The 27,529-nt window shown below is 34.7% G+C and overlaps 1 protein-coding gene and 1 non-coding gene across 21 annotated transcripts in view; one reads left to right on the forward strand and one right to left on the reverse strand.

The window, feature by feature from the left end:
* Positions 1 to 27,529, forward strand: part of VPS13B (vacuolar protein sorting 13 homolog B) — a 765,680-nt gene that overhangs the window by 315,940 nt on the left and 422,211 nt on the right. For 13 of the 20 annotated variants that reach the window (XM_044382679.3, XM_048212588.2, XM_044382678.3 and 10 more), the window contains 2 exons: positions 17,490 to 17,599; positions 23,758 to 23,905. In XM_044382679.3, coding sequence (XP_044238614.2) covers positions 17,490 to 17,599; positions 23,758 to 23,905 — 258 coding nt within the window. Of the gene's footprint in view, positions 1 to 9,683; positions 9,960 to 17,489; positions 17,600 to 23,757; positions 23,906 to 27,529 lie in introns of those variants that run through there. The other 7 variants (XM_048212589.2, XM_044382676.3, XM_048212587.2 and 4 more) reach the window with 2 other exon arrangements.
* On the reverse strand, positions 18,373 to 18,478 carry LOC113253093 (U6 spliceosomal RNA). The gene has a single exon (XR_003315234.1). It is a non-coding gene; the product is annotated as a U6 spliceosomal RNA (small nuclear RNA).

The raw sequence follows: 27,529 nt of genomic DNA on the forward strand, positions 1-27,529 counted from the left end.
ATTTGAAGCATATTATCAAGTAATTGCTTCTGGATGAAATGAAGTTATATTTTATAGTAAGTGCTTGAAAGATTAAAGATAAATGTAATAATTTATCGTATATTCATTCATTAAATTCAGTATTTTGTGTGTCCCAGACACTGTCCTTAGCATTGGATATATGTAAACAGTAGAGATGGTCTGTGATCTCATGAGACTACATACCATCTGAGGAGGTAAATAATGAGTAAACAAAAATTTATGTGATCATATATATTAAATAATAAGAAACAATGATACTATGATGAAAATTACTGTGGAAAAGCCTAATCTGATAGGTTGTTCAGAGACAGGCAGGCCTCCATGCGGTTAGCAGAGAGATGACTGAAGGGACAGTGAAGAATTTGACGTGTTCAAAGATAGCTGGCATATACTCACTATTGGGAGAGTCAGAGATGTGACTGAAGAGAGGTGAGAGATTGGGCATGGCTTGTAGGTTATGTTGTTCAGACTTAATGTAGAGGGGTTTGGGAAGGCAGTATTTAAGCAGAGAAATAACAAAATCTACTTTATCACCTAAACACATGAAATATGTAGATGTTTAGATATACTGTTTTAAATTGTTATTGTAAAAGTAATTAAATCTTCACTAAATAGAATGGAAAGTTTAGAAAGTAGAAGAAAAAATTAACCTATCACCCAGTCACAAACCATTAAAATTTTTTTTACGTACATTCTTCTAGTTTTATCCCAATTTATTTTACCTGTTATTAAATTGCATTTAAAATTTATGTCATAAGAATGTTTCCATTATCACATAATCTTCATAAACCATGATTTTAAAGATTATACTGTGTACTGTTTTGTCACTTGACTACATCAAAGTTTGCTTAACCATTCCTCATTGTTGGAGATATAGATTGTTTCAAATATTTCCATTATAAATAACTATATATGAAATTCTTAATATTAATTCCTGTATTTCCCAAGCATAGATTTCTGGAAATGGAAATAATTAGTTAAAAGGTACTAAGTTTTTATTACTAAATTCATATGCAAAACTGTAATTTAAACTACTACCAACAATATGTTACCAGAGTTTCTGAACTTTTTCTTAAGGGCCTAGATAGTGCATATTTTAGGCTTTTAGGCTGTATGATGTCTCTAGCAACTACTTAGTTCTCTTGTTTTAGTGCAAAAGCAGCCATAGGCAATATGTAAATAAATGGGCATGGCTATGTTCCAAAATACTTTACTTAAAAATTTTACAAGAATATCTCATAATCTATGGATTGAAGCCTGAGCTATCTGTTATACCGTATCTTGTCAGTATTTGGATTTAACCTTTTATCGTATGTCTAGGAGTTACAGAATTAGATAAATTTTTGCAAACTTTATAATACTTTTAAATCACACCACTCAAAGCTGTTTTTGTGTTGTAAAGTAATAAGGTACTTTGAAATTAATGTGCTTTATAATTGTGATTGGTTTTAATAGCTATAGCAATAATTCATTAATTTTCCTCATGTTCTATATTTTTTATACTTGTCCCATATTAATCTTTGATGTTCTGGAAGACTCTAATCCAATTTAGACTACCCAAATGGTAATGACTTTTATAATACTCTTTTAATGGTTGCAAGAATAGATTTGATTTAATACTGGAATGTTGTTCAGAAACCAGAACTCTAATTTTGTTACTAATCGTCACAACAGGTAAGCTTTGTAACCTTAAAACCTTTGTATAAGACTTACTGTGGCCTGCTCTTCAAATTTACGTGTATTTTTTTTTTCTTATTAGTTTCAGGGTAGAATTTAGTGACTCATCAGTTGCATATAACACCCAGTGCTCATTACATCAGGTGCCTTCCTTAATGTCCATCACCCATTTCCTCCATCCCCCTACCCCTCTCCCCTCCAGCAACTCTCAGTTTAAGAGTCTCTTAGTTTGCCTCCTTGTCTGTTTTCATTTTATTTTATTTTTGTTCCCTTTCCCTGTGTTCATCCGTTTTGTTTCATTAATTACACATGTGAGTGAAATCATATGGCATTTGTCTCTGACTTATTTTAGCATAATACCCTCTAGTTCCATCCCCATTATTGCAAATGTCAAGATTTCATTCTTTTTGGTGGTTGAGTAATATTCCATTGTGTATATACACCACATCTTCTTTATTCATTCATTTGTTATTGGACATCTGAGCTCTTTCCATAGTTTGGCTCTTGTGGACATTGCTGCTATAAACATTGGGGTGCAGGTGCCCCTTCAAATCACTATGTATCCTTTGGGTATATACCTTGTAGTGCACTTGCTGGGTCATAGGGTAGTTCTGTTTTTTAACTTTTTGAGGAATCTCCATACTGCTTTCCAGAGTGTCTGCACGAGCTTGCATTCCCACCAACAGTGTAAGAGGCTTCCCCTTTCTCTGCATCCTCGCCAACATCTGTTGTTTCCTGAGTTGTTAATTTTATCCGTTCTGACTGGTGTGAGGTAGTATCTCATTTTGGTTTTGATTTGTATTTCCCTGATGATGAGTAATGTTGAGCATTTTTTCACGTGTCCGTTAGCCATTTTTATGTCTTCCTTGGAGAAATGTCTGTTCATGTCTTCTGCCCATTTCTTGCCTGGATTTTTTGTTTTTTTGGGGTGTTGAATTGGTAAGTTCTTTATAGATTTTGGATACTAGCCCTTTATCTGATATGTCATTTGCAGATATCTTCTCCCATTCTGTAGATTGCCTTTTAGTTTTCTTGACTGTTTCTTTTGCTGTTCCAAAGCTTTTTATCCTGATGAAGTCTCAATAGTTCATTTTTGCTTTTGTTTCCCTTGCTTTTGGAGACATGTCTAGCAGGAAGTTGCTGTGGCCAAGGTCAAAGAGGTTGCTGCCTGTGTTCTCCTCTAGGACAAATTTACATGTATCTTAAAGTGTTTTATTTTATGCCTGTATTACAGATGTAAAAACTGGAACCATGGTCAGGTAGAATAAAGCATTGGCATGTTTCAGAGACCTGCTATTCTTTATGGTGTTCTACATGGTGTAAATAGAATAAGATTCTAAATGACCATCAAGTACTCTAAAAGTGTTTTTGGAAAATAGTAAGTAGGCTAAGTTAAAACATGCAGAATTATTTTTGCCTTAGCCATCAGATGTCCCCCTACCCTCCCCAAGACAAGTCAAATTAGGGGAAAAAGTCATTTTAGTCACAGGTTACTTAGTGAAAACAAATATTGGGGAGTTTTTATTTGGTTAGTTTTGATACATACAGAAAAACAATTTACTAAAATTTTTTTTAATGTTGGGACTTGGTGATCATAGGGTTCCTTTTTTTTTAATATTTCTTTTTTTTTTTTAAAGATTTTATTTATTTATTTGACAGAGAGAAAGAGAGGCAGGCAGAGGGAGAGGGAGAAGTAGGCTCCCCGCTGAGCAGAAAGCCTGATGTGGGGCTCGATTCCAGGATCCTGGGATCATGACCCGAGCCAAAGGCAGACACTTAACCACTGAGCCACCCTGGCGTCCCGATCCCAGGGTTCTTGTATTAAAAAGCAGCTTGAATTTCTGAGAAATTGAAAGAAATAACTTGGCTGGAAAAGGATGAATGATGGAATGGAGGGCTGTATTTTGGACTTAGAAATGTTAGAAATTTATCATATGATTTATGCAATGAGATTTTAGATGAAATGAGAAGTAATGATGTTAAGTACTCGGAAAATACATGCTTATCTGGTCTTGATCAAAAAAGTATTGCTTTTAATTTCCAAGTTAAGATTTATTATTATAAATAAAAATTTTAGTATTCAAGGATTTTATAATTAAATCAAAATGTACACTCTGTCTCCTAGCTAGTCTGTTGAGTACTACCATGATTTCAAGAGTCCTTTCCAACTTCTACTGGTACATGGAATTTAAAAACTACTGACACCATCTAGTGTGGATGACTCTGAAGATTATTCCAGTTCATTTGAAGAATCATTATAATAACAAGCATGTATTTGTTTATTTATTTTTTAAAAAGGTGTTATTTATTTGGGAAAGAGAGAGAGCAGGAGAGCACGTGAGTGGAGGGGTAGGGGCAGAGGTAGAGAAGCAGACTCGCCGCTGAGCATGGAGCCCTCTGAGGGACTTGATCTCAGGTACCTGAGATCAAGACCTGAGCCAAAACCAAGAGTTAGACGCTTAACTGACTGACCCACCCAGGTGCCCCAATAACAAGCATTTTTGAGCTTCTTGCTGGAATCTATAAAAAGAAATACAACAATATGATCTTTCACTCTGTTTGCTTAAAATTTAAGCCAGATGTGGATAGCTTCCCATAGTCAGCCAAATTAAAATGCTTAAAATCAGTATAATATATATTAAGTATTTAGAATTAAACATGATCAGAGATATCTGTATTGGCTTTAAATTATTAAACCGTACTAATACTCTTTTATTCCAAATTATTATATGTCAATTCATATTTTATGCATCATTAATTCAGAAGGTAATTATCATGTTTATATTGGCTTTATAATGCTCATAGCTATTACATGCTAATACAATTCAGATATATGTTGGAGTTTTGGGTCTGTTTATAAAAGAGATGAAGAAATATTTGAAATTAATAAAACTATTGTAATATTGGACAACAAAAGATTTTACTGAGGTGTATGAGTGAATTGATGATATATTTTATAATTATATCTTGATTAATAATCTATAGTTTGATTAGATTGTCCTGTAAGACTAAGTTCAGTTTAAATTGAAGAGTTGGTTTCAGAAGTTACTGTTTAGTTATAGGATTGTAGATTTGTTCATACTGATTTGGGGCAGGATCACTGTGAAGGGATTCTGCATGATGAAAAAACGTGAATAAAGAACACTGACAAATTGCAGATAAATAGAAGAGAGACTTTTATGAGATCTGATAGTTTTCCTAATGGTTTTTACTTGTGATGATTCAAATTTTGGCTTCTGTTTCTTCTCTGAACCAAAGTTTTCACTGAAATTCAAAACTGACCAGGAAAAATGTTGGTGTAGTTTCTTGGTTTTAGAATATAAATCATATAATAATCTATTATTAAATCATGAAGTGATATGTTTGTTCTATCTTGGTTTGTATACAGCATGGTTCATGGAGTTGCAGATCTTTTCTACAGTATATTACTTGTGTATTGCCCCACATACATTCAGATATACCACTATTGTATGTTTAAATAAACATGTATATTATATATTTTATGTTTAAACCCACATACACGTGTATATAACACCTGAAATTTCTGTGCAGTATACTTGTGTCTGCACTTTGCTTTTTTCAATTTATTTTATTTTATCTTTTAAGTTTTTGTTTTAATCACGCAGTACTCATCATGACAAGTATCCTCCTTAATCCCCATCACCTATTTAACTCATTTCTCACCTACCTCCCCTCTGGTCACCATCATTTTGTTTTCTATAGTTATGAGTCTGTTTCTTGGTTTGTCTCTCTTTTGTCCTTTGCTCCTTTGGTTTCTTAAATTCTACATGTGAGTGAAATCATATGTTGTCTTTCTCTGACTGACTTATTTCGTTTAGCATTATACTGTCTAGTTCCACCTATGTCATTGCACATGGCAAGATTTCATTCTTTTTATGGCTCAGTAGTATTCCCTTGTATGTAAATGTACCACATTTTCTTTATTCATCAACTGGTGGACACAGGCTGCTTGCATGTCTTGGCTATTGTAAATAATGCGACTATAAGCAGGAGTATATGTATCTCTTTAATGTTTTTGTGTTCTTTGGGCAAATACTCAGTAGTGTGATTACTGGATCATAGGATAGTTCTATTTTTAACCTTTTAAGGAACCTCCATACTGTTTTCCACAGTGGCTGCATCAGTTTGCACTCCCACCAACAGTGCACAAGGGGTCCCTTGTCTCTACGTCCTGTTGTTTCTTGTGTTCTTGATTTCAGCCATTCTGACAGCTGTGAGGTGATATCTCAGTGTAGTTTGATTTGTATTTCCCTGATGATAAGTGATGTTGAACATCTTTTCATGTGTCTATTGGCCATCTGGGTGTCTTCTTTGGAGAAATATCTGTTCATATCCTTTGCCCATTTTTAATTGGATTATTTGTATTTTGAGTGTTGAGTTTTTTAAATTCTTTATATATTTTGGATATTAACCCTTTATCAGATATGTCATTTGCAAATATCTTCTCCCATTCTGTAGGCTCCCTTTTAGTTTTGTTGATTGTTTCTTTCGCTGTGCAGAATCTTTTTATTTTGTAGTCCCAATAGTTTATTTTTTGCTTTTGTTTCCCTTACCTCAGGATACATATCCAGAAAATTGTTGCTATGACCAATGTCAGAGAAATTGGTGTCTGTGCTCTCTTATAGGAGTTTTATGGTTTCAGATCTCACATTTAGGTCTTTAATTCTTTCCTGCTTTGTCAAAGATTAATTGACCATATAATTGTGGGTTTACTTCTGGATTTTCAGTTCTGTTCCATTAATCTATGTGTCTGTTTTTGTGCCAGTACCATACTGTTTTGATTTCTGCAGTTTTGTAAATATAACTTGAAGTCCGGAATTGTGATGCCTCCAGCTTTGCTTTTTTTTTTCAAGGTTGCTTTGGCTATTTAGGGTCTTCTGTGGTTCCACACAAATTTTAGGACTATTCTAGTTCTGTGAAAAATGTTCTGGTATTATATATATATAATACCAGATTTTATATATCTATATATATAGATATATATATCATATATATATCATATCTATATCTATATATAATATACATGGTCTATAATCATCTTTATGGTTTTAGAGTTTTATGTCTTGAATGTGAAGATAGAGGAGAAAACTTTGAAATATCACAAATTATTAATTGCTGACACAGTTTGAGATTACTATTAAATCTCTTTTGTCCATTACTTGCCAATTGAGAAGTAAGACACATGAGTCAGATAGAAGGAAACCAGTTATTAACTTAATGTCTGATAAAATTGATTAACATTTGATCTGGAGAGAATAAAAAGAACAGTAGGAGAAATAAAAACACACAGTCTTGATGAAATCCAATTCTTCTACCTTCTCTATACCTGACCTGGACTGAAGAAAAACATGCAACAGGATGAGCTGACTCACTTTGAATTTATGACCAAGGAATACAGATAGCTTCTTCATGTGGTAAAGTGATAGCATGTGTCTCTGTTTCACACATTAGGCTGTTGCCTAAAGCACTCATAACCTGCCCTGCCATCCTTGTTCTGAAATGATGACATTCTTATTTACTGAGAAAGCTGAATTGAGTCAGTGGCTGAAATGAGCTCTGTATTCTCAGTGTTGTACTTGGCCAGAGAATGGAAAGATCAGTGGTGGTAGGAAGTCTTAATGGTGGAAGCTAATTTGAATCAAAGGGTGCATGAAATTTGGATAAATGGAAAGAAGAAAGTACATATGTACATAAATACATGCTTAATAAATATTTTTGTATGATATGAATTGGACTTAATGGTAAAATTGGCAAGTTTAGAGAACAGTGACAGAATGTACGATAAACTGAAAAATAAGACAAATGCATTATTACACTATTTTACTTCCAAGTTACCACCATCTTGTTCTTTCTGCTCTCTGGGCATAATTTTAGTTAGTTCTTTGTGTAATTCGAACCCCACATTGCATTGTTATTATTCCTACTCCAAATAGTCGTGAGTGTTTTAAAGGAGATTTAAAGATACATGCATGCGTATCTGTATATAAATACAACTTAACTGTATGTATAAGTAAAAATAGCATATTTTTTCAGTGGTCCTCTTTGTTTACATATTTAGTCTTTCTGGTGTTCTTCATTTCTTTTCTAGAATTGAATTTCTATCTGGTATATTTCCTTTTATTCTAAGCACTTCCGTTAATTTCTAGTAGCACAAGTTGTTTTGTTTTGTTTTTTTTAAAGATTTTATTTATTTATGTGACAGAGAGACAGCCAGCGAGAGAGGGAACACAACAGGGGAGAGGGAGAGGAAGAAGCAGGCCCCCAGCCAAGGAGCCCGATGTGGGACTCGATCCCGGAACGCCAGGATCACGCCCTGAGCCGAAGGCAGACGCTTAGCGACTGCGCTACCCAGGCGCCCCTCTAGTAGCACAAGTTTTTAAGAGACAAATTGTTTTGTTGTTTTGTTTTGTCTTCATTTTTAATGCATATTTTCAGCAGGTATATAAACCTAGTTGTCTTTTCTTATTTTGGCACTTGAAAGATACCATTCTATTATCTTTGTGTTGCCATTATTTCTGATGTGGAGTTATCCTCATCATAGTTCCCGTATATATTTTTTTTCCTGAGTGATTTCAAATTTTTTTTCTGTCTTTGGTTTCTTGCAGTTTGATCGTGATGTGTCTAGATTTTTTCTTTTTAATTATTCCTTGGAGTTTGCTTGGTTTTTTTTTTAATGTGCTAGTTGATATTGTTTATGAGTTTTTTTTTATTAAAGATTTTATTATTTATTTGAGAGAGAGAGAGACAGCCAGCAGGAGAGGGAACACAGCAGGGGGAGTGGGAGAGGAAGAAGCAGGCTCCCAGCAGAGGAGCCCAATGCAGGGCTTGATCCCAGGACTCTGGGATCACGCCCTGAGCCGAAGGCAGACGCTTAACTACTGAGCCACCCAGGCGCCCCTGTTTATGAGTTTTGAAAAGAAATTTTCAAAGAATTCTTCACCTCCAGTATTATATTTTAAATTCTAATATTTCTATTTGTCTCTTTTTAATAGTTTCTTTCTCTCTACTGCAGCTCCCCTTTAGTTCGTGCATACAATCTACCTTTTTCACTATATTCTTTAACATGTTTATCAGAATTGTTTTAAAATCCTTGAGAATTCCAGTATTTATGCTACCTTTTGAACTTGGGCTATTGACTCTTTTCTTTTTTGATAATGAGTTATTTCTTTTTCTTTTACTGTGCTTCATATTTTTTTAAATGAATGTCAAATGTTGTGTATAAAAAGAATAATATTGTGTGTGGTAGAAAAATGTTTATGCCCATAAAAGAACATGCCTCTTCTGTCATGTAGTTAGTATAGTTGAGTTGTGTCTGGTTTCTGCTTTCTTCCCCCCCCCTTCTTTCTATTTTATTTATTTATTTATTTTTTAAAAAGATTTTATTTATTTATTTGACAGAGATAGAGACAGCCAGCGAGAGAGGGAACACAAGCAGGGGAAGTGGGAGAGGAAGAAGCAGGCCCACAGCGGAGGAGCCTGACGTGGGGCTCGATCCCGTAACGCCGGGATCACGCCCTGAGCCGAAGGCAGACGCTTAACCGCTGTGCCACCCAGGCGCCCCCTCTTTCTCTTTATTTTTAAATTTTTATTATTGAAGAGTAGTTGACATACATTGTTATTTACAGGTGCATAACATAGTGGTTCAACAGTTGCATACATTACAGTGCTTACCATGTTAAGTGTAGTTACCATCTGTCACCTTATAACATTACTAAAATAATAATTGACTATATTCTCTATGCTCTGTGTTCTTTGTTTTTATTCTGTATTTGAGCTGGGTTGGTTCTTGCTTTACTTATATTGAGTTCACCGTAGGCTTCACAGCTTTTGAGAGCAGGATCAGAATCTTTTTTTCAGTATGGTTTGTGATTTTTCTCTCAGTTCTTCTTGCCTATGCACAGACCTAACATGCCTTGTTCACTTATCCTTACAGGGGATGTATCTTAGTTCCTCTTTTCTTCTAGTCACAGATAGCCCTGGTTGGTGCTCACTGAAAAGTTCAGAATGACTGTGGGATTTCCTTTAGTTCTCCTTCTCTGCTGTCAGAAGTCATCCGGCTCCATGTGCCTGCTTGTTAGTGGGTCTTCCTCATTTCTCCAATCCCGTGTCCTGCCATTCTCATGAGTATTTGGTGGAGGTTTGTTGAAAAGAGATGTCAGGTGGGTACACTCCTTTTGTGTCTAGTATTTTCAGGGATTCTAAATTGTCGTGCCAGTCCCCAAACTCATCTTTAAACATTTGTTAAAATTTCTCTTGTTTTCTTCTTAACAATTTGTTTCTTATTACTATGCCAAAAGTGAAATCCACTATTCATTCCTTCCTGCCTATGGCCTTTCACTTTTATGATTTTTGTTCATACAGGGGTTTTTTTTGCAAACCCTGCTGTCTGGTGAATGTTGAAAAGCTCTGATAGGTTGAAAAGCATTATATGGCTTGTTTTGTTATGATGGGATAGAGTTCTTCTGTGATTTTCTATATCCTACGGGAAGGCGTGATAATTGTTAATTAAGTAACATGAGCTACCATACTCACATACCGAAAAGTCTTATGGTTCAGTTATACTAACCTTGACAGTTACCTTGGATAAAGTTACCAGTGGTTGGCAGCTCATCCCTGCTCTGTCATTTCTTGCCTGTGATTACTCTATCTTGCCTTTATTCTCCACCCATGTTTTTGATTCTTTCTTTTTTGTTTACTTAACAGACCAAAATTCTTTTTTTTTTTTTTTTTAAGATTTTATTTATTTATGTGACAGACAGCCAGTGAGAGAGGGAACACAGCGGGGGAGTGGGAGAGGAAGAAGCAGGCTTCCAGTGGAGGAGCCCGATGTGGGACTCCATCCCGGAACGCCGGGATCACGCTGAGCCGAAGGCAGACGCTTAACCACTGCGCTACCCAGGCGCCCCAGGCCAAAATTCTTGAAATTAGTCTTAAAAATAAGAGTAGCAAGTAATTTTCTTTTTTTAAAGATTTTATTTATTTATTTGACAGAGAGAGAGAGACAGCCAACAAGGGAGGGAACACAAGCAGGGGGAGTGGGAGAGGAAGAAGCAGGCTCCTAGTGGAGCAGGGAGCCCGATATGGGGCTCAATCCCAGGACCCCAGGATCAGGCCCTGAGTCGAAGGCAGACGCTTAACGACTGAGCCACCCAGGCACCCCAGCAAGTAATTTCTTAAGACTGTACAATTCTAAAATGCCCTTAATTGACTATAGCTACATGATAGAAACATAGTGAGTTTTAGCCACTGAAGCTTAGATGAAGGTGAATATGTCTTTTTTTTTTGTCTCATTCATTGGTTTAACATGAAATGCAGGCTACTTGTCCCCTTTTATACCTTGATATTTTACAAGACCATCTCATTGGCTGACAGTGTTTCTATAGCTGACAAGAAACATGTATATTTAATTGTAATCCTGTGCACCTTTGGTCTCTCACTCTTTTTTCTTTCTCATTCTTTGGCTTAGGATGTAACTGAAATGACAGTGGTGCCTTGGTTTAATGAATTTGTGAAGCCTGAGTGGAATGTGCATAAATGAGCCATTTTGGCAGTGAGCAGAGAAATAAAGCACACTTTTCTCATTAGTTGTCTTCCAGGCTAAAATTAAACAGAATAACTTATTGCCAAATTTTAGTGATTTATGGTGGATCTGTTCTGAGTAAACTCAGGATCAGACTAGGTGTCTGTGCACTTACTTGTCAGAACTTGTGTGTTATTTTTATTTTATTTTATTTTTATTTTTTTTTAAAGATTTTATTTATTTATTTGACAGAGACAGCCAGTGAGAGAGGGAACACAAGCAGGGGGCGTGGGAGAGGAAGAAGCAGGCTCCTAGCAGAGGAGCCTGATGTGGGGCTCGATCCCAGAACGCTGGGATCACGCCCTGAGCCGAAGGTGGACGCTTAACAACTGCGCCACCCAGGCGCCCCTTGTGTGTTATTTTTAAAGGCGAGGTCTCGTGAATTGAGTATAATATGAAAATATCCCTTTAAATTTAAAATAACTTTATCTCTATAATTTCATCTAAACTGATGTTAAATTAATAGATTATTCTCTTCTATCACCTATTTAACATTCACAGAGGTCCAGCCTGGCTGTGTATCATTCAGTCATCTCTGATATAATGTAATCATACCACTTTTATGAACATATGTTAAAGTATTTTTTTAACTTCTTCTTTATAATAAAATAAGGCTTTTAAGGTTAGTTTTCACATGAAAATATTTATTTGGTACATTTGTTTTCTTTTTCCTTTCTATAAAATCTCAATTAAAAAGGAATGCTACTATGATAATTGTCTTTCTCTGCTTGACTTATTTCAGTTAGCAAGGAGGACAACGTATTGCATGGTGCACTGGGTGTTATACGCAACTAATGAATCATCGAACTGTACATCAAAAACCAGGGATGTACTGTATGGTGACTAATATAATATAATAAAAAAAATTATTATAAAAAAAAAAGGAATGCTACTAATTCACTGAGAAAGTTTTTTAAAAAATTTACTCAACACATTTAATTTTTGACACATCTGAAAAGACTTTTAAAATAACTTGCCCAGTATGGAGAATGCCTGTAATTTTCTCATTTACTTTTGTCCTTTGAAGTTCGCATACTATTAAATTTATAAACTGCTTTGTTTATATAGGATTTGTGGGTGTATTTTTCATCATAATTTGAAAGTTCATGTTTATTTTGAGAACATGTATGTAGTGAGTTTTGTCTGCACGGCTTGAAAAAGATTTCTTTGTCTTTGCATCTCTTGATAGACTCTCTGTGATGCACATCACATTGTAATGTTAATAAATAATAAAAAATGATTTCTTTCCCCCAAAAAATTAAAATTAAAAAAAAGTTTGTATGGGCCTTGTACCTGAGATGCATAATAAACAGAACACAGTGCATACAAAAGAATATATGTAACATATATGTAAATTTTGAAGTAAAATCATATACTCAATTCCATTTATTTTTTCTAAGAAGTTAATTGTCAATTTATTTGTGCTGTTAATCCCCAGGTGATCATTCTTGCTGTTTGGGGTGTTTTTCTTAAATCTACTTTTCTCCTCAGTGTTTGTAGCTTCTAACTTCTTTAATAAAATATGTTTATGTTACTTTTTTTAAGTTTTTATTTAATTTCCACTTAGTTAACATGCAGTGTAATACTAGTTTCAGGTATACAATTTAGTGTTTCAGCAATTCCATACAACACTGGGTGTTCATCACAGGTGTACCGCTTAATCCTCATCACCTATTTCACCCATCCCTTCACCCACCTCCCCTCTGGTAACCATCAATTTGTTCTCTGTAGTTAAGAGTCTGTTTCTTGGTTTGCCTCTCTCTCTCTCTTTTTTGCCTTATGCTCATTTGTTTCTTAAATTCTACGTGTGAGTTTAATCATATGGTGTTTGTCTTTCTCTGATTTACTTCACTTAGCATAATACTCTCTAGCAAATGGCAAGATTTCATTCCTTTTTATGGCTGAGTAATATTCCTGTAATATTCCTTTTATGGCTGAGTGATAGTCCACAACCACATCTTCTTTATCCATTCATCAGTCCGTGTACATTTAGGCTGTTTCCGTAATTTGGCTATTGTTGATAATGCTGCTATAAATTTTGGGGTGCCTGTATCCCTTCAAATTAGTATTTTTATATCATTTGGGTAAATACCTAGTGGTGAAATTGCTGGGTCATAGGATAGTTTGTTCTATATTTAACTTTTTGAGGATCCTTCATACTGTTTTCCAGAGTGGCTGCACCAGTTTGCATTCCCACCAACAGTGCAAGAAGGTTCCCCTTTCTCCGCATCCATGCCAACACCTTATTTCTTGTATTGTTTATTTTAGTTACTTTCACAGGTGTTAGGTGGTATCTTATTGTAGTTCTGAAATGCATTTATTTTTAATTATATATTTTGGTTTTATTGGGCTTCTTGGGTTTGAGGCTTACTGTCTTTCAACAATTTTGTAAAATTCTCAGCTATTATATTTTTAACAATATTGCCTCTTCCCCATTTTTTGGTATCTCCCTCTGGAATCTAATTAGATATATGTTTGGTCTTCTTACTCAGTGCTCATATCCCTTAACCTCATTTTAATAATTGTCTTTCATATGCCATTCTAAATGAACTCATGTGCTTCCTCCATTTCACTTTTTTCTCTTCAACTATAGCTTAATCTGCTCTTTAACTTGCCCAATGAGTTTTTTACACCAACAATTAACTATGTCATTTTTATAATTTCCATTTTTCTTTAAAATATGTCCTTTCCTGATACTTTCTCATTGTTTGATATTCTGCATGATACCATACTTGTGTTTTCTAAACAATTTATACATAGGCGTTTATTTTCTATATTCGAATATCTCTAGTACATGAAAGTATAAATTTGTTGTTTGTTGCTTTTTCTGACTTTGTCACAGTGGCTTGCTTTCTGTAGTGCTTGCTGATTTTGTTAAGAGAACCATTCACAGATCATAATTTGTGGTAACTACATGACAGTGAATTGGAGACTTTTCAAATAGAAAGTTTTATTGTGCTTTTTGCTAGTGGCTAGAGAGACACTCCTTGGCAAGAAAATCTAAGTCTCATCTACCTCTCTTTTCTCCTGACCCCGGTTTGAGATTCCTAATTATATTTTCCCCCATGGCAACTTTCCTTTTTTGTTAATGTGCCCTTTTCAAGAGGTAACACGTCTCAGATCTTTTCAATGATTATTTTGGTGTTTACTTCCATATTTTTAAATAATATGACCTTTCTTGCTCTTGGTCACTTTAGAGCAAAATTTATTGATGTCTTACAGTGAAAAATTATATTTGGCCAACTTTTACTCTCCTGCTTACATCATGCATTCCTCTTACATATACCTACTCTTAAAATTGTTATATCATGTTTGATTTATCAATGCATCTATTTTTCAGAATTTATGTGTTTCTGTTTATAAGTATTATTCATGGTACAGTCATGTTGTATGCTATGATAAGTTATCATTTCCTTTATAGCATGTGTTTTTCCTGTGTTTAATAATTGTGTTTTATTGTTCTTCCAGAGGCGCCTGGGTGGCTCAGTTGGTTAAGGGTTCGACTCTTGATTTCGGCTGAGGTCATGGTCTCAGGGTCGTGAGACTGAGCTCTGCATCCAGCTTTGTGCTGAGTGCGGAGCCTGCCTGGGGTTCTCACCCTCCCTCTACCTCTGCCCTTTCCCCTGCTCGCTCTGTCTCTCAAAAATAAATAATAAATGTATCTTAAATATTTTTATTACATTTTTCATGTACCTGTCACTAATTTACTGTTGTCATTTTGAGGATTCCTGTCACTTTTCTCCTGTGTTGGATCTTTTGTCTCCTAGACCCCACGTTCGTTCTTGTCACAATTGCCTTTGTGGAACACATTTCTTTTTGTTAAATATGTATTATTTGTGGTGTCTTTAGTATTTACATGATATTAATTATAAAACAAATTATATTACAGTGGGCTTATGTGGCAGGAAACATTTCATAGTAATTTAAATCTAACTGTAATGTCCTTTCTTCATATGGAATTTAGAAAAGTCTTTTAACTTTTAAGACTGAATTATATATTCTTGAATTTAAAATTTTAAAACTCTCCATTTAAATGTATGCAAAAGAGGTTAATAATTTTTATGCATTCTATTACAGGAAAATATGTATATAAATTCTGTTTTGTAATTGACCTCAGTTATGGCTCCCCTTTTCCAGTCATCCTGTATTTAGCTACTCCTGTTCATTCCTTCCTGATATGTATTTGAGTGAACCATTGCTCAGGAGCACACACATTGTTACATGGAAGTGGGGGGGATTGATTGCTCTTGTCTCGGAGTGCTGCCCAAGAATCCACACTGAAGATTCGGAAGCACTGAAAAGTGGAATAGGAATACACATGACAGTTTCTGATTGTTTGAAAAATATATGCAAAAGTTTTTAAAAGGGGGATTTTTCTTTTGCTTACTCCCCTCTATCTTTCTATCTCAATCTCTGTGTGGTTCACTTTCATAGGTGTTGGTACTAATAGTCATTGTATTGTTTAGGTAATCTGCAATATTATAGAACAAATGGGCTTTTGCATCTAACCCAAGTACTCATCTACCCTTTTTTTTAAGATTCTCTATTCCTACCATATGGCTGTTACTTTTCTAGATAACTGGAGATATAGTTGAGAGCAACATTGACAAATACCTCTTACTTGATACTCCATATATCCCCGTAGAGCTAATAATATTTTATCAAAAAATACATGTAGAAAAGCAAAAATGTATTTATGGAATGCACATCACCTGAATGTAAATTACAAATGGGATATTATGCTTTAGTTAAGTCTGATGTGAGTTGCTTTTTATTGGAGAGGAACTGAAATGCTTTCCTAGAATGGAATTGCAACTTGTTACAATTCAGCTTTGTGTTTTATGTCAGAATTTTAGCCTACGTTTCATCTAGGCAGATCTCTCTCTTGCTTCTGAACGTTTAAAGCTGTAATTTGCAGTGATTTTTTGAATGGTTATTATAATCCTTCCTTTCACATTTTGAATTAAGTTTGTAATATAAACAAAAAAGGGAGATAATATTCTATTCTCATGACCAATGTAGAAATTGCTTTTTGCCTAAAAAATAAAACTTCTTATTATTAAAGATATATTCACTTAAATTTTTTTTAATTTAAATTCAATTTAGTTAACATATACTGTATTATTAGTTTCAAGGGTAGAATTCAGTGATTCATCAACTGCATCGATGAGCACACCCTGTACTCATTACTTCCAGTGCCCTCCTTAATGTCCATCACCCAGTTACCCACATCGTCTATCCGCCCCCCCACCCCTCTCCCCTCCAGCAGCCCTCAGTTTGTTTCCTATGATTAAGAGTCTCTTATGGTTTGCTTCCCTCTCTGTTTTTATCTTATTTTATTTTTCCTTCTCTTCCCCTATGTTCATCTCTTTTTGTTTCTTAAATTCCACGTATGAGTGAAATCATATGGTAGACATAATCACTTTTAATGAGATAATTCATTTTCCATAAAATTCATTATTTTTAAAGTGCATAATTTAATGGTTTTTAGTGTATTTGCAAAGCTGTGCAGCAATCACCATTTTCTAATTCTGGAATGTTTTAATAACTCCGCAAAGAACCACTCTCTATTAGCAATTACTTTCCATTCTTCACCCCCCCCCCCCCCCCCCCGAGCACTGGCATCCGCTAATCTCACCTTTTTTCTGTGTGGTTTTTGCCGCTTCTAGGCATTTCATGTAAGTGGAATCATCCAGTATGTGGTAATCTGTGACTGGCTTCTTTCACTTAACATGTCTTCAAGGTGGTGTAGCATGAATCAGTACTTTATTCCTTGTGTTGGACAAATAATTTTCCATTATATGGCTATACCACATTTTGTTTATCCATTCAACCATTCATGGACATTTGTGTCATTCCCACCTTTTGGCTATTATGAATCCTGCTTTGAAAAGTTGGGTACAAGATTTTGAGTAGACATGTGATTCTAGTTCTCTTGGTATATGCTTAGGAATAAAATTGTTGGGTCATATATATTTTGCTTCTTGAGGAAATGCCAAACTGTTTTGGAAAGTATTTGCATCATTTTATGCTCCCACCAGCAGTATATGAGGGCTTGAATTCCTCCATGTTTTTGTCAGCCCTTGTTAATTTGTCTTTTTCGTTATAACTGTCCTACTTGGTGTGAAGTGATATAAAGCTTACTATTTTGTATGAGGAATTAACACAATTTAAAATCTTGATTTTTCAGGTGCTGTACTTCTTTGTAGTGTACAAGGAGTAGCAGTTAATATTGACCCTGTCTTATACACCTGGCTCATTTATCAGCCGCAGAAACGAACCAGTAGACATATGCAGCAGGTGAGAAATTTTTATAATTTATTCTCTTAGTGAATAAAACTTTTTCTCAGTCATTTGTTAGAGTTATATATTGTCTGAATTGATTTTTTTTTAATGAATGTACCACAATTCCTTTGTCCTCGACTCTACCCCTTTCAAGCAATTCTATTCCTTCATTTCTAAACAGGAAATTACAGCTCAAATAGAGTTTCATTTACTGTTGAGGTGGATTTCTATGCAATTGCTGGTAAAGCAGAGACACTGGAGAGACTAGTTTAGATGGTCCTATTTTATTGGCTTGTTTTCCCTCATAGTGCCTAGATGTTTGTTCTGAGTGTCTGATGCATAAGAATTGCATAGTAAATGTTAGCTTTTGTTTTTATTATCTCTGTATTTCCTCTTCATCTTTAGGTTTACTCAACAAGTATTCATTGAGTGCCAAACACCTGGATGGGGATGGTTGATATAAGAGTTGGGAGGTATGCTTATTTTTTAAAAGGGGGTAAATTACAAAGTAAAAAGTAGCAACTTGTAGTTTCTGGAATTCTTAAATGTAATTCTCTAGGTCATGATGCTTAAATGGAATTCTTACAGACGGGTTTTATTATTCCCATTTTAAAAATGAAGAAACTGATGTTCATGGACATTTACCTACCTATTGTCACCTGTAGTAAATGGCAGAACTAAATGTTTTTCAGGCCAAATTTATGCTATCTTGCATTGCATTTTCCTGTTGACTTAATTGTAATTTTATAATATTCTAATTGGAATAGCTTTGTATCTTTTTTTTTTTTTTTAATATGGAACATTTCTTGAATTTGCTTGTCACCCTTGCCCAGGGGCCATGCTAATCTTCTCTGTATTGTTCCAGTTTCAGTATATGTGCTGTCAAAGTGAGACTTGCATCTTTTTTCTGAAGTAACTTAAAGCTAGTTGATAGAAAAATACACAATTTTATGATTAAATAAGATAATAAAAATTTGAATATTTCAACCCATGTCTCAAGGAGCATCCTTTGAAGGATTTTCTTCACCTTGTCTTAATTTCATTTGAAACTACAGCTTCCATTCCCCAGTTTCATTCTTCTTTTTATCAAACAGAGAACATGAGGCACTGTGCTAGATACTGGGGCTACAGAGATAAAAGTTAATTTTAATTTTAATTTAATTTGATTTTTTAAAGATTTTATTTATTTATTTGACACAGAGACAGCAAGTGAGAGAGAGACAAGCAGGAGGAGTGGGAGAGGAAGAAGCAGGTTCCCAGCAGAGGGGCCTGAGGTGGGGCTCGATCCCAGAACGTCAGGATCACGCCCTGAGCCGAAGGCAGACGCTTAACGACTGAGCCACCCAGGCGCCCCATAAAAGTTAATTTTTAATATATCCCTTCCTCTAGAGGTATTTACTGTATTTAAGAATATGAAGGAATATAGTAATGCCATTTTTAGAAATGATATGTTAGATTCATACAGGATTATGTGGAAAAAGATAAAGAATAGTTCTCACAGGCAGGTGAGGTTGTTAAAAGGAGAAATTAAGGCAGTTGAGCTGAGCATCACAGGACTAAACCAGACAGGGAAGTTTGCTCTAGACTCAACTGTGTGAGCAGAGAAACAAAAAAAAAGCACTAACTTGGTAACAAAGGGACCTTCAGTGTTTCCAGACCAGAGCCAGTTGTTCTTACAGAGACTGGTAGGAATTGGAAGCCAGTTCATAAAAGACTTTTTTTGTAATACAGAATGTTTGTGACTTCATTGTGAAGGGTAAAGAAGAACTATAGGAACCTGATATAAAGAGATTTGAATTTTAGGAAGTTTACTCTAATGGCATGTTGAATAAAACTCAAGATGAAGAGAAAATACAGAGATAATAAAAATGAAAGCAAACATTTACTATGCAGTTTTTATGCATCACATACTCAGAATGAACATCTAGGCACTATGAGGGAAAAGAGGCCAGTAAAAAATAGGACTACCTAAACTAGTCTCTCCAGTGTCTGCTTTACCAGCAATTGTGTAGAAGTCCACCTTAATAGTCAATGACATTGTCAGGGAGCATTTGAGAAATATTTTAGGTGTAAGTTCTTTTAATTGAGTTATAATTGACATTTTAGTTTTCAGGCGTAGAACATGATTTGATATTTGTGTATATTGTGAAATTATTACCACAATAAGTAGTTAACATCCATCACTACAGACAGTTGCAATTTATTTCCGTGTGATGAGAACTTTTAAGATCTACTCTCTTAGCAACTTTTAAATATACAATATGGTACTATTAACTGTAGTCCTATTGCTGTACATCATATCTCATAATTTATTTGTTTTTTAAGTGGAAGGTTGTACCTTTTGACCCCATTCACCTCCCCTGCCCCTGTGAGTTTGTTTGTTTGTTTAAATATACTACATATAAGTGAAATCATATGGCATTTTTCTTTCTGTGACTTATTTCACTTAGCCTAATTGCCTAATTATGTCCATCCATGTTGTCACAAATAAGAAGACTTCCTTCTTTTTTATGGCTGAATAATATCCCGTTGTACTGTAAATTCTCATTGGTTATTTTATAAATGATGCAATTATGTCCAGTACACTACAGAGATCCCTGAAGGTCAAATAATGTTCCAGCATCTTTTTTTTTGTTGTTGTTCTAGCATCTTAAGTAGATTGATTCATTTGATTGATACCAAGCACCTTTAAAGATTTTGATATTAATTTTATTTTTATTATATTGTTTTATAACTATTTAAAATTAAATGTAAGTACATATTTAAAATATATTTTTCTAAGTTCAAAAATAATAGTTTTATTTAAACTAATAAATACACATAATCCTACTCATCCCGAGTTACAAATATTGGGATAAATACCTTCATAGCTAAATCTTTGAGTTTTTTTGAAGTATTCACTTAGAATATATTTTTGAAAGTGTAATTAATAGTTAAAGGCATGTATTGGGGGCCCCGGGTGGCTCAGTCGGTTAAGTGTCTGCCTTTGCCTCAGGTCATGATCTTGGGTTCCTGGGATTGAGCCCCGGGTCGGGCTCCCTACTCAGCAGGGAGTCTGCTTCTCCCTCTGCCTCTACCTCTTCCCCCTCACTCGTGCTTTCTTTCTCTCTCTCTCTCTCAAATAGATACAATCTTTAAAAAATGAAAGGCATGTATTTTAGCATACTTTGAGACTTACCTTCCAGATTTGGTTAGAGTTTACATTTTCACCAGCACTTCACAGTATTACTATTTTACTATGGTTCATCATATCTCAAAAATATACTTTTAGAAATATCCTTAACCTACCCTTTTATTCTTACTTTTTTTCTTAACATAGGTAATTAAGAGAATAGTATAATTGATCCCTATGACCGTATCACCCAGCTTTAATAATTACCAATTCATGACTACTCATCTGCACTTTTAAAACTCTGTTGGGTGAAAAAAATGCCAATATTCAGTAGTGGTGAAAATTTAGAAAATGAATTAACTCATACTACTGTTATGAGTGAAAATTGTTGAATTGGCAGTATCCAGTAAAATTGAAAATGAGCATAGCCTCTAACCCCCAAATCCCACTTTTTGATGAAGATATGCTCTTAACAGATATACTCATAGGACCCTAAAGAGTCATGGATAAGCCTCTTATTGCAGTATTTATTGCAGTCATGTAAAATTGGAGACAACTTGAATGACTGTAAGAAAGTGGATAAATAAAGCATGACATACTCACATGATATGATAATTTATTAGTAGAAATTATATGATAGGTCTTAATATGGATGTCTCAAATTGTACCTAATGCAAAAACCAATTTTCTAAGGATATATGCAACATAAGAGCATTTATGTATATTTTCCCAAAACTACCTATAGAAATAAATAAATGGTGAAATAAATGGCATGTATGAGTGTGTGTAAGTAAAGATAGTTGTAAAACATGAATTTTAAGAGTTATATCAGTATCGTAATAGTGGTTGATTCTGGGAGGAATGGGCAGGTGGTTAGCCGTTAGACGGATTTTAGCCTTATCTGTAATATTTCATTGGTCTCTTAAAAAAAAAAGAAATATGATAAAAATGTAAATAACCAGTAACTATTGGATATAATGAGAATGTGGATGTTGTTTTTTTCTTTATAATTTTCTATATTTTTACATTTATTAAATTTAATAAAGAGGGAGAATTTTATAGGAAGAACAACAAGAGCTTTTGGGTATTTTGAGATCATGGGATATTGATGCATCAAGGATAGGAGAAATCTGGGGCTAGCACACAACTGGTATTTGAGGGACTATCTAGTACCAGAAGGTAAAAGCATATTAGTAGAAAAATGGAAGGTTGCTAAAAATAAATATTGTTTATTTTGATATTTTTGACTGGGATAGCCGTATTTCCAGAAATGTGGAGGAAATCAAATCATCTCACTCTATATCCAGTATCTCTTCATGCCTGACATGTAGTATCTATATTAATAATCATTCAGCAAATATTTATGGAGAGTCTTTTGGACACCGTTGTAGGTATTTGGCATATGGTTCTGTATAAGACGTATCGGAGCCTGCTGTCTTGTTAGGAAGGGTTTTGTTAGGGCTTTTAATGTATCCTTGCCTTTGTGAAAATGCACCCAGTTTCAGCCACCAAAAGGAAGGATTTTTTTGTTTGTTTTTGGGTATTACCAATATTATGGCTTTTATGACTCTCATCTTTTAGCTATTTTGCTTGAATTAAATATCACACTCTGCAGAACATAATTTTTCTCTAATACATTAATTTGAATTTGAGCATGGCTGTAATTTTTTGGAGTACTTGGTCATATTCCAGGTTTATAAATGATGGCCAAGAAATTCAAGGGATTATGGAATCACTAAATACTAGAACATAAAAGGGCTTTTAAATAGACATCTCCACTCCCATACTTCATAGTTGAGGAATTTTAAATGCATCAGAACTTAACAACATGTTGAATATTTCTCATCTAGGTTTTAAAATACTGTTTCTTATTCAGATTTGTATAAATATTATCAGTTTTACTTCTTAATATGAAAGTAGGTACTGTACATTGTGTGATGTTTCCCACAAATATATTTAATCTTTCCATTTTCTCATCAGATTTCTTGTCCTTTTACTCAGCTTAAGTAGCAACTTGAAAATAGTTTGCCTTTTTCCCTCTATCTCATAACTTGATTGATTATATTACATAGATAATGTACCTATACTCTGATTGGAATATTTTTATAATCTAATTAATAATAAATACATAATAAAAGTTGGGTGAGGCTTAAAGTTGGATCTTTAAAAATGTGGTGGTTGTGCTGGTGAGAGTAACCTGAGACCACATTGCCCCTCGACCAGCCCCTGCGGAGTTACATCTGATGCAGCTGTATTACAGTTATCAGCTGTTGTTGCCCACGCTGCAATTTCCTTCTCAATTTGTGGCTAAAACCCAACATTTGGTGATTGTTTTCCACCCAGTTCAACACTGATCTTTGATCCTGCAGCAAACTTAAAAAATACCTGTTTTTTCTTTTTTGCCAAAAATCTGACAAGATTGTATTGGGCGTCATCAGCAGTAACATCAGACTTTATTTCAGTGAATAAAGATGAAACAGCTGCTTTATTGTCCAATTCAGCACTCATGCATTCAATATAGGATCGTAATGTGTTCCAGCTTTCTCTAACTATGGATACTTTTCTATGCTTTTTAAATATGCTGTGTATATCACTTTGTCAGACAAAATGTAGAGATTTTCAGCAGTTCTTTATTAAGTTGAACTATAACATGTAATTAATCACTTTATAGAAGTATGTCCCTAAAGTATCATTTGATAAGGAAACTTGTTTTCTGGTAATTATAGTTTTCAAAGCTAATTGTAGTTTTGATTTGCCCTTACCATATTATCTTTATGCTTCTGACTGAAATTTATTTTAAATTCCATTTATTTCCATGCTGTCTTAATTTTCACACAGAATTGTAATTTCGCACTGAAACTACTAAGTGTCCCTGTGTGAATTTGTGTATAAGAGGGACAGACGAAGAGAGGGGGAAGAACTGAGAGAGCTACAGATTGACTGATTTAAGTCAGTAAAGCTTCAACACCACTTATGAAGGATTTTCCTCGATGTCGCCATGTTTAACCTTCACTGCTTAAGAAATAGTAAATAATTGAATGTTTCATTTGCCTCTCTCCAGCAGCCTGTCGTAGCTGTTCCTCTGGTTATGCCAATTAGCAGAAGGAAAGAGGATGAGTTGTCTGTTGGAAGTGCACCCCTGGCAAAGCAGCAATCATATCAGGCCTCTGAATATGCCAGCAGCCCTATAAAAACAAAAACAATAACAGGTATGTGTCAAAAATTCTAAAGGGTCTGTGATTTTTACCCTAACTCTAAGCTAATAAGTTATGAAGTTATCTGGGCCACAATTTCATGAGTGCTGGCCAAAGACATGAGACTCCTGGAATGAAGACAAAGGACTTTAATATCTTACAGCATTAGCAGTAACCCAGGGTATTAGTATTTTCTTGTGTCCCTGCCCTAAGCCTCATTCCCACAGGGTGGTACCAGGAAGGTCAGATATTACCTGTACACAATGGATTATGTTAGAGGAGAGGAACCCTCACTTAGGGAACCTGAACTTGTTATAATTGGTAGAAAACATGCCTGCCATTTTCTCTGGAGGGAGGCACTATTTGTAACTTGCAACCTGAAGCCTTTGCTCAAAAGAATAATATCTCTGTCTTTTCAGGCTGTATGTTGTACAAATATCCTTGAAAACACAACTGGGCACAAAGGCACTCACTGCCTCTACTTTTAAGATTTGCAAAAACACTAGAGAACCATAGAGAACCGTCTCCCAATAGTATGTTCTTTCTTAAAGTAAATTCTTGCAAAACACAGTATATCTCAATTTTCTCACTCTCCCTTCTCTCACTTTCTCAGCTAGATCATCTCTGCAAATATAAAACATAAATATTCTTCCATGAGACAATTTTTAAATCCCCATTCGTGTAATAATAAAAACAGTACTTTTTGATTGCATTTAAGTGGTATTTTCCTCATTAACTTGAAATGTTTGTGATGATAGGTCACCTATCTTCAGGAGATTTTATGTTTTTCCTTAGTTGCTAAGCTTTATTTCATATGACTCCTGTATTCCGAACTGTATTGGAAAAGGTTTTATATTTTCGATAAATTAAAAATCACTATTGAATGTCTATAAATAGGCAAAACTCTGTTGTGATATTGAGTGTAGATACATTAATAAGACATGGTCCACACCCTTAAGGAATTTAAAATATCATAAATCAAACTAATATTTATAGTTTAGAGGAAGAGTACTATTTTCTGACCATATTTAACAACAACAATAAAATGGTAACATGCATTTTTGTGGAGTTTTATGCCTGTTATTTTACTTCTCCTAAAGTATCGATGTTGTGTTTATTTTGTGAAACTATTAGACTTCCACCTGTCAGCATCCACAAACTTTTTACTCTGTTGAGATTTGCTTTATCAAATGACAGAAATGCCAATGCTTAGTTTTTGTAACAGAGGAAGCTGATCTGTAACTTAAGCATTGAATTTTTAATACAGAATTAGGTATTATTTCCTTCAGATACTATGCTAAGTTTTATACTTTAGATCTCCTGAACTGTTAATTTATATAAAGGTTTATAGATATCACCTTTTTTTGTAGGAGGGTGGAGGGACAAAGGGAGAGGGAAAGAGACAGTCTTAAGCAGGCTTCATGCCCAGCACGAAGGAGCCCCGACTCAGGGCTAGTTCTCATGACCCCGAGGTTATGACCTGAGCTGAAATCAAGAGTCTGATGCCTAACAGACTGAGCCACCCAGGCGTCCTATATAATTATCACCTCTTGATAATATAAATAAAATGTCTACTAAAGAATCATTTGATAAAAGTAAATTTAATCTTGTATTCATATTAACCACATATTCTGACCTCCTGCTTACTGTTTAGTTGTGTTCTTTAAATCACATTTGGTAACTGATTTAAAATAATTGTTATGGATGAATATAGGTGAGAGAAAATGCTTAGATTTAAAGGAAATTACATGACACAGAGCTCTATAGAAATTATGGTCATAGACATTTATTCTTTATGGTTTGTGCATCTTCCTTCTTGAATGCTCATTATTTTTACTTCTCTGGAAGCCTTGGTGGTAGTGCTGTCTTGAGAATGCTCTGTGCTAACCATTTTCTTTAGTTAGGATTAAGTTTCAAAAACTTCAGTTCTATTTTTAGTTAGAGCACTGTTCCTCTTTCAGTTTTAATTTAAAAATGTTTTATGAGTCCTTCGTATCTACTTCTAAGTGAAGTTACCACTGTTGAACGCATTATTTACATTGCATCATAAACCGTATGAATTTGGTAATGCATTCATAGCCTTTTACACATCTTGTTTGTTTTTTCAGTATTACTATCTTAACCTTTAAATTGTATAGTTCAGTTAGTGTTAAATATATTCACATTATTATGAAATGCACATTTAAATTTTTTACCTGAATTTTACAGTGGAGAACTGTCAGTGTTAATTTCTGCCTGAATTCTTATTAAAATGGGTTTTTATATTTTCAACCTAAATTCCAGTCTTGGTCCTAAGTTCGTTCCCAACAATTATGTAGTATTTTTGGCACGTGAAGGCCAAAGCTTGGTGATACTGCACTGGCCTTGATTTTGCTTGGTGATTATTCAACAAGAAGCAGACATCTTCCTCTTCTGATCACAATTAACCAATGTTAAATAGCTGGCTCCAGGGAGAACAGATGTGTGGTGGTTGGAAATGTGTTGACAGCAGAACAACACTGTTTCAGTGCTATAGGCACATAGGGCAGGCCAAGCCAGAATAAAAGCGTGTCTCACATGAAGATAATATATTATCACAGAATTCTAAATAATCTTCTAGAGAATGTATTTTTGAAAACAGGGAAATCCCTAAAAGCTATAACATCTGTTTACCCTATGTTTTGGAAATGTTATGAAAATTAATTTGGTCCTCTTGATGAAAATATCTGTAATGGAGATGAAAACTTTAGAAAGCAGGATGCTCCATAAATGATAGCTCTTTAAGAAACATTGGCTATTTATATTTTATGTGTTTATATATTACTTCTGAAGCCCAAAGCACTGTAAGTATATGGTTAAAATCATAGAAGGCCTTTTAATTTGACTTCTCGACTCCTACCAAGATAATGATAAATTAAGTTGTGATATTTAATGATGTAAATTTTAGTAGGTAATGCCACAATTTTAAAGTATGGAACTTTAGCTTCTGACCATGATGGTATAACAGGGACTAGATTTGTATTCCTGCTATAAAGAAGAAACTTGTCCAAATATATGGAAGAAAAAAAGCTTCTAGACATTGGACAATAGGCAGTACGGGACTGTGATTCATCATAGAAAGGAAACAAAGCAGTTGAACCCTAGGATTGCCCTGTTTTCTGGTTTCTGGCTAAAGGCACATTCCAGACCACAGAACAGGGTGTGATATATTAAGCCGAGCTCAGCTGTCTTGCTGAATTGGAGTTTAGGGAGGTAGAGTGACTGAAGTAGTAGGATGAGTGCAAATCATGGGATAAAATTCTAGAGAGAGAAAGCTGTGTAGCAAAAGAGCTCCAGAAATCAGGAATTCTGTTCTCATTGAGTATTTGCTAAATAGTAGGACATGCCTGCATAGGATGAGACTCTGCACGGTTGGGCAAATAATGACCTAGGAACCATGATCTGAATGATTCCTGGAGCTCACACAGGGCTGGAAGGCATTCAGATTCCTATTGTCATAGTATACAATTCCGTTGATTATTCAGGACATTCAGTAGAGACCTCCGAAAAGTCATGCCTCTGTAGTGGATCTAAACTATCAAAAATGTAAAGGCTACCTTAGACTCACCTTTAGCAAGTTTTAAAAAGCCTCTGAAGCAACAAAAACAGTGAGTAAGTTAA

The sequence above is a fragment of the Ursus arctos genome, unplaced genomic scaffold (genome assembly GCF_023065955.2).
Source record: "Ursus arctos isolate Adak ecotype North America unplaced genomic scaffold, UrsArc2.0 scaffold_6, whole genome shotgun sequence".
NCBI classification, from domain to species: Eukaryota; Metazoa; Chordata; class Mammalia; order Carnivora; family Ursidae; genus Ursus; species Ursus arctos.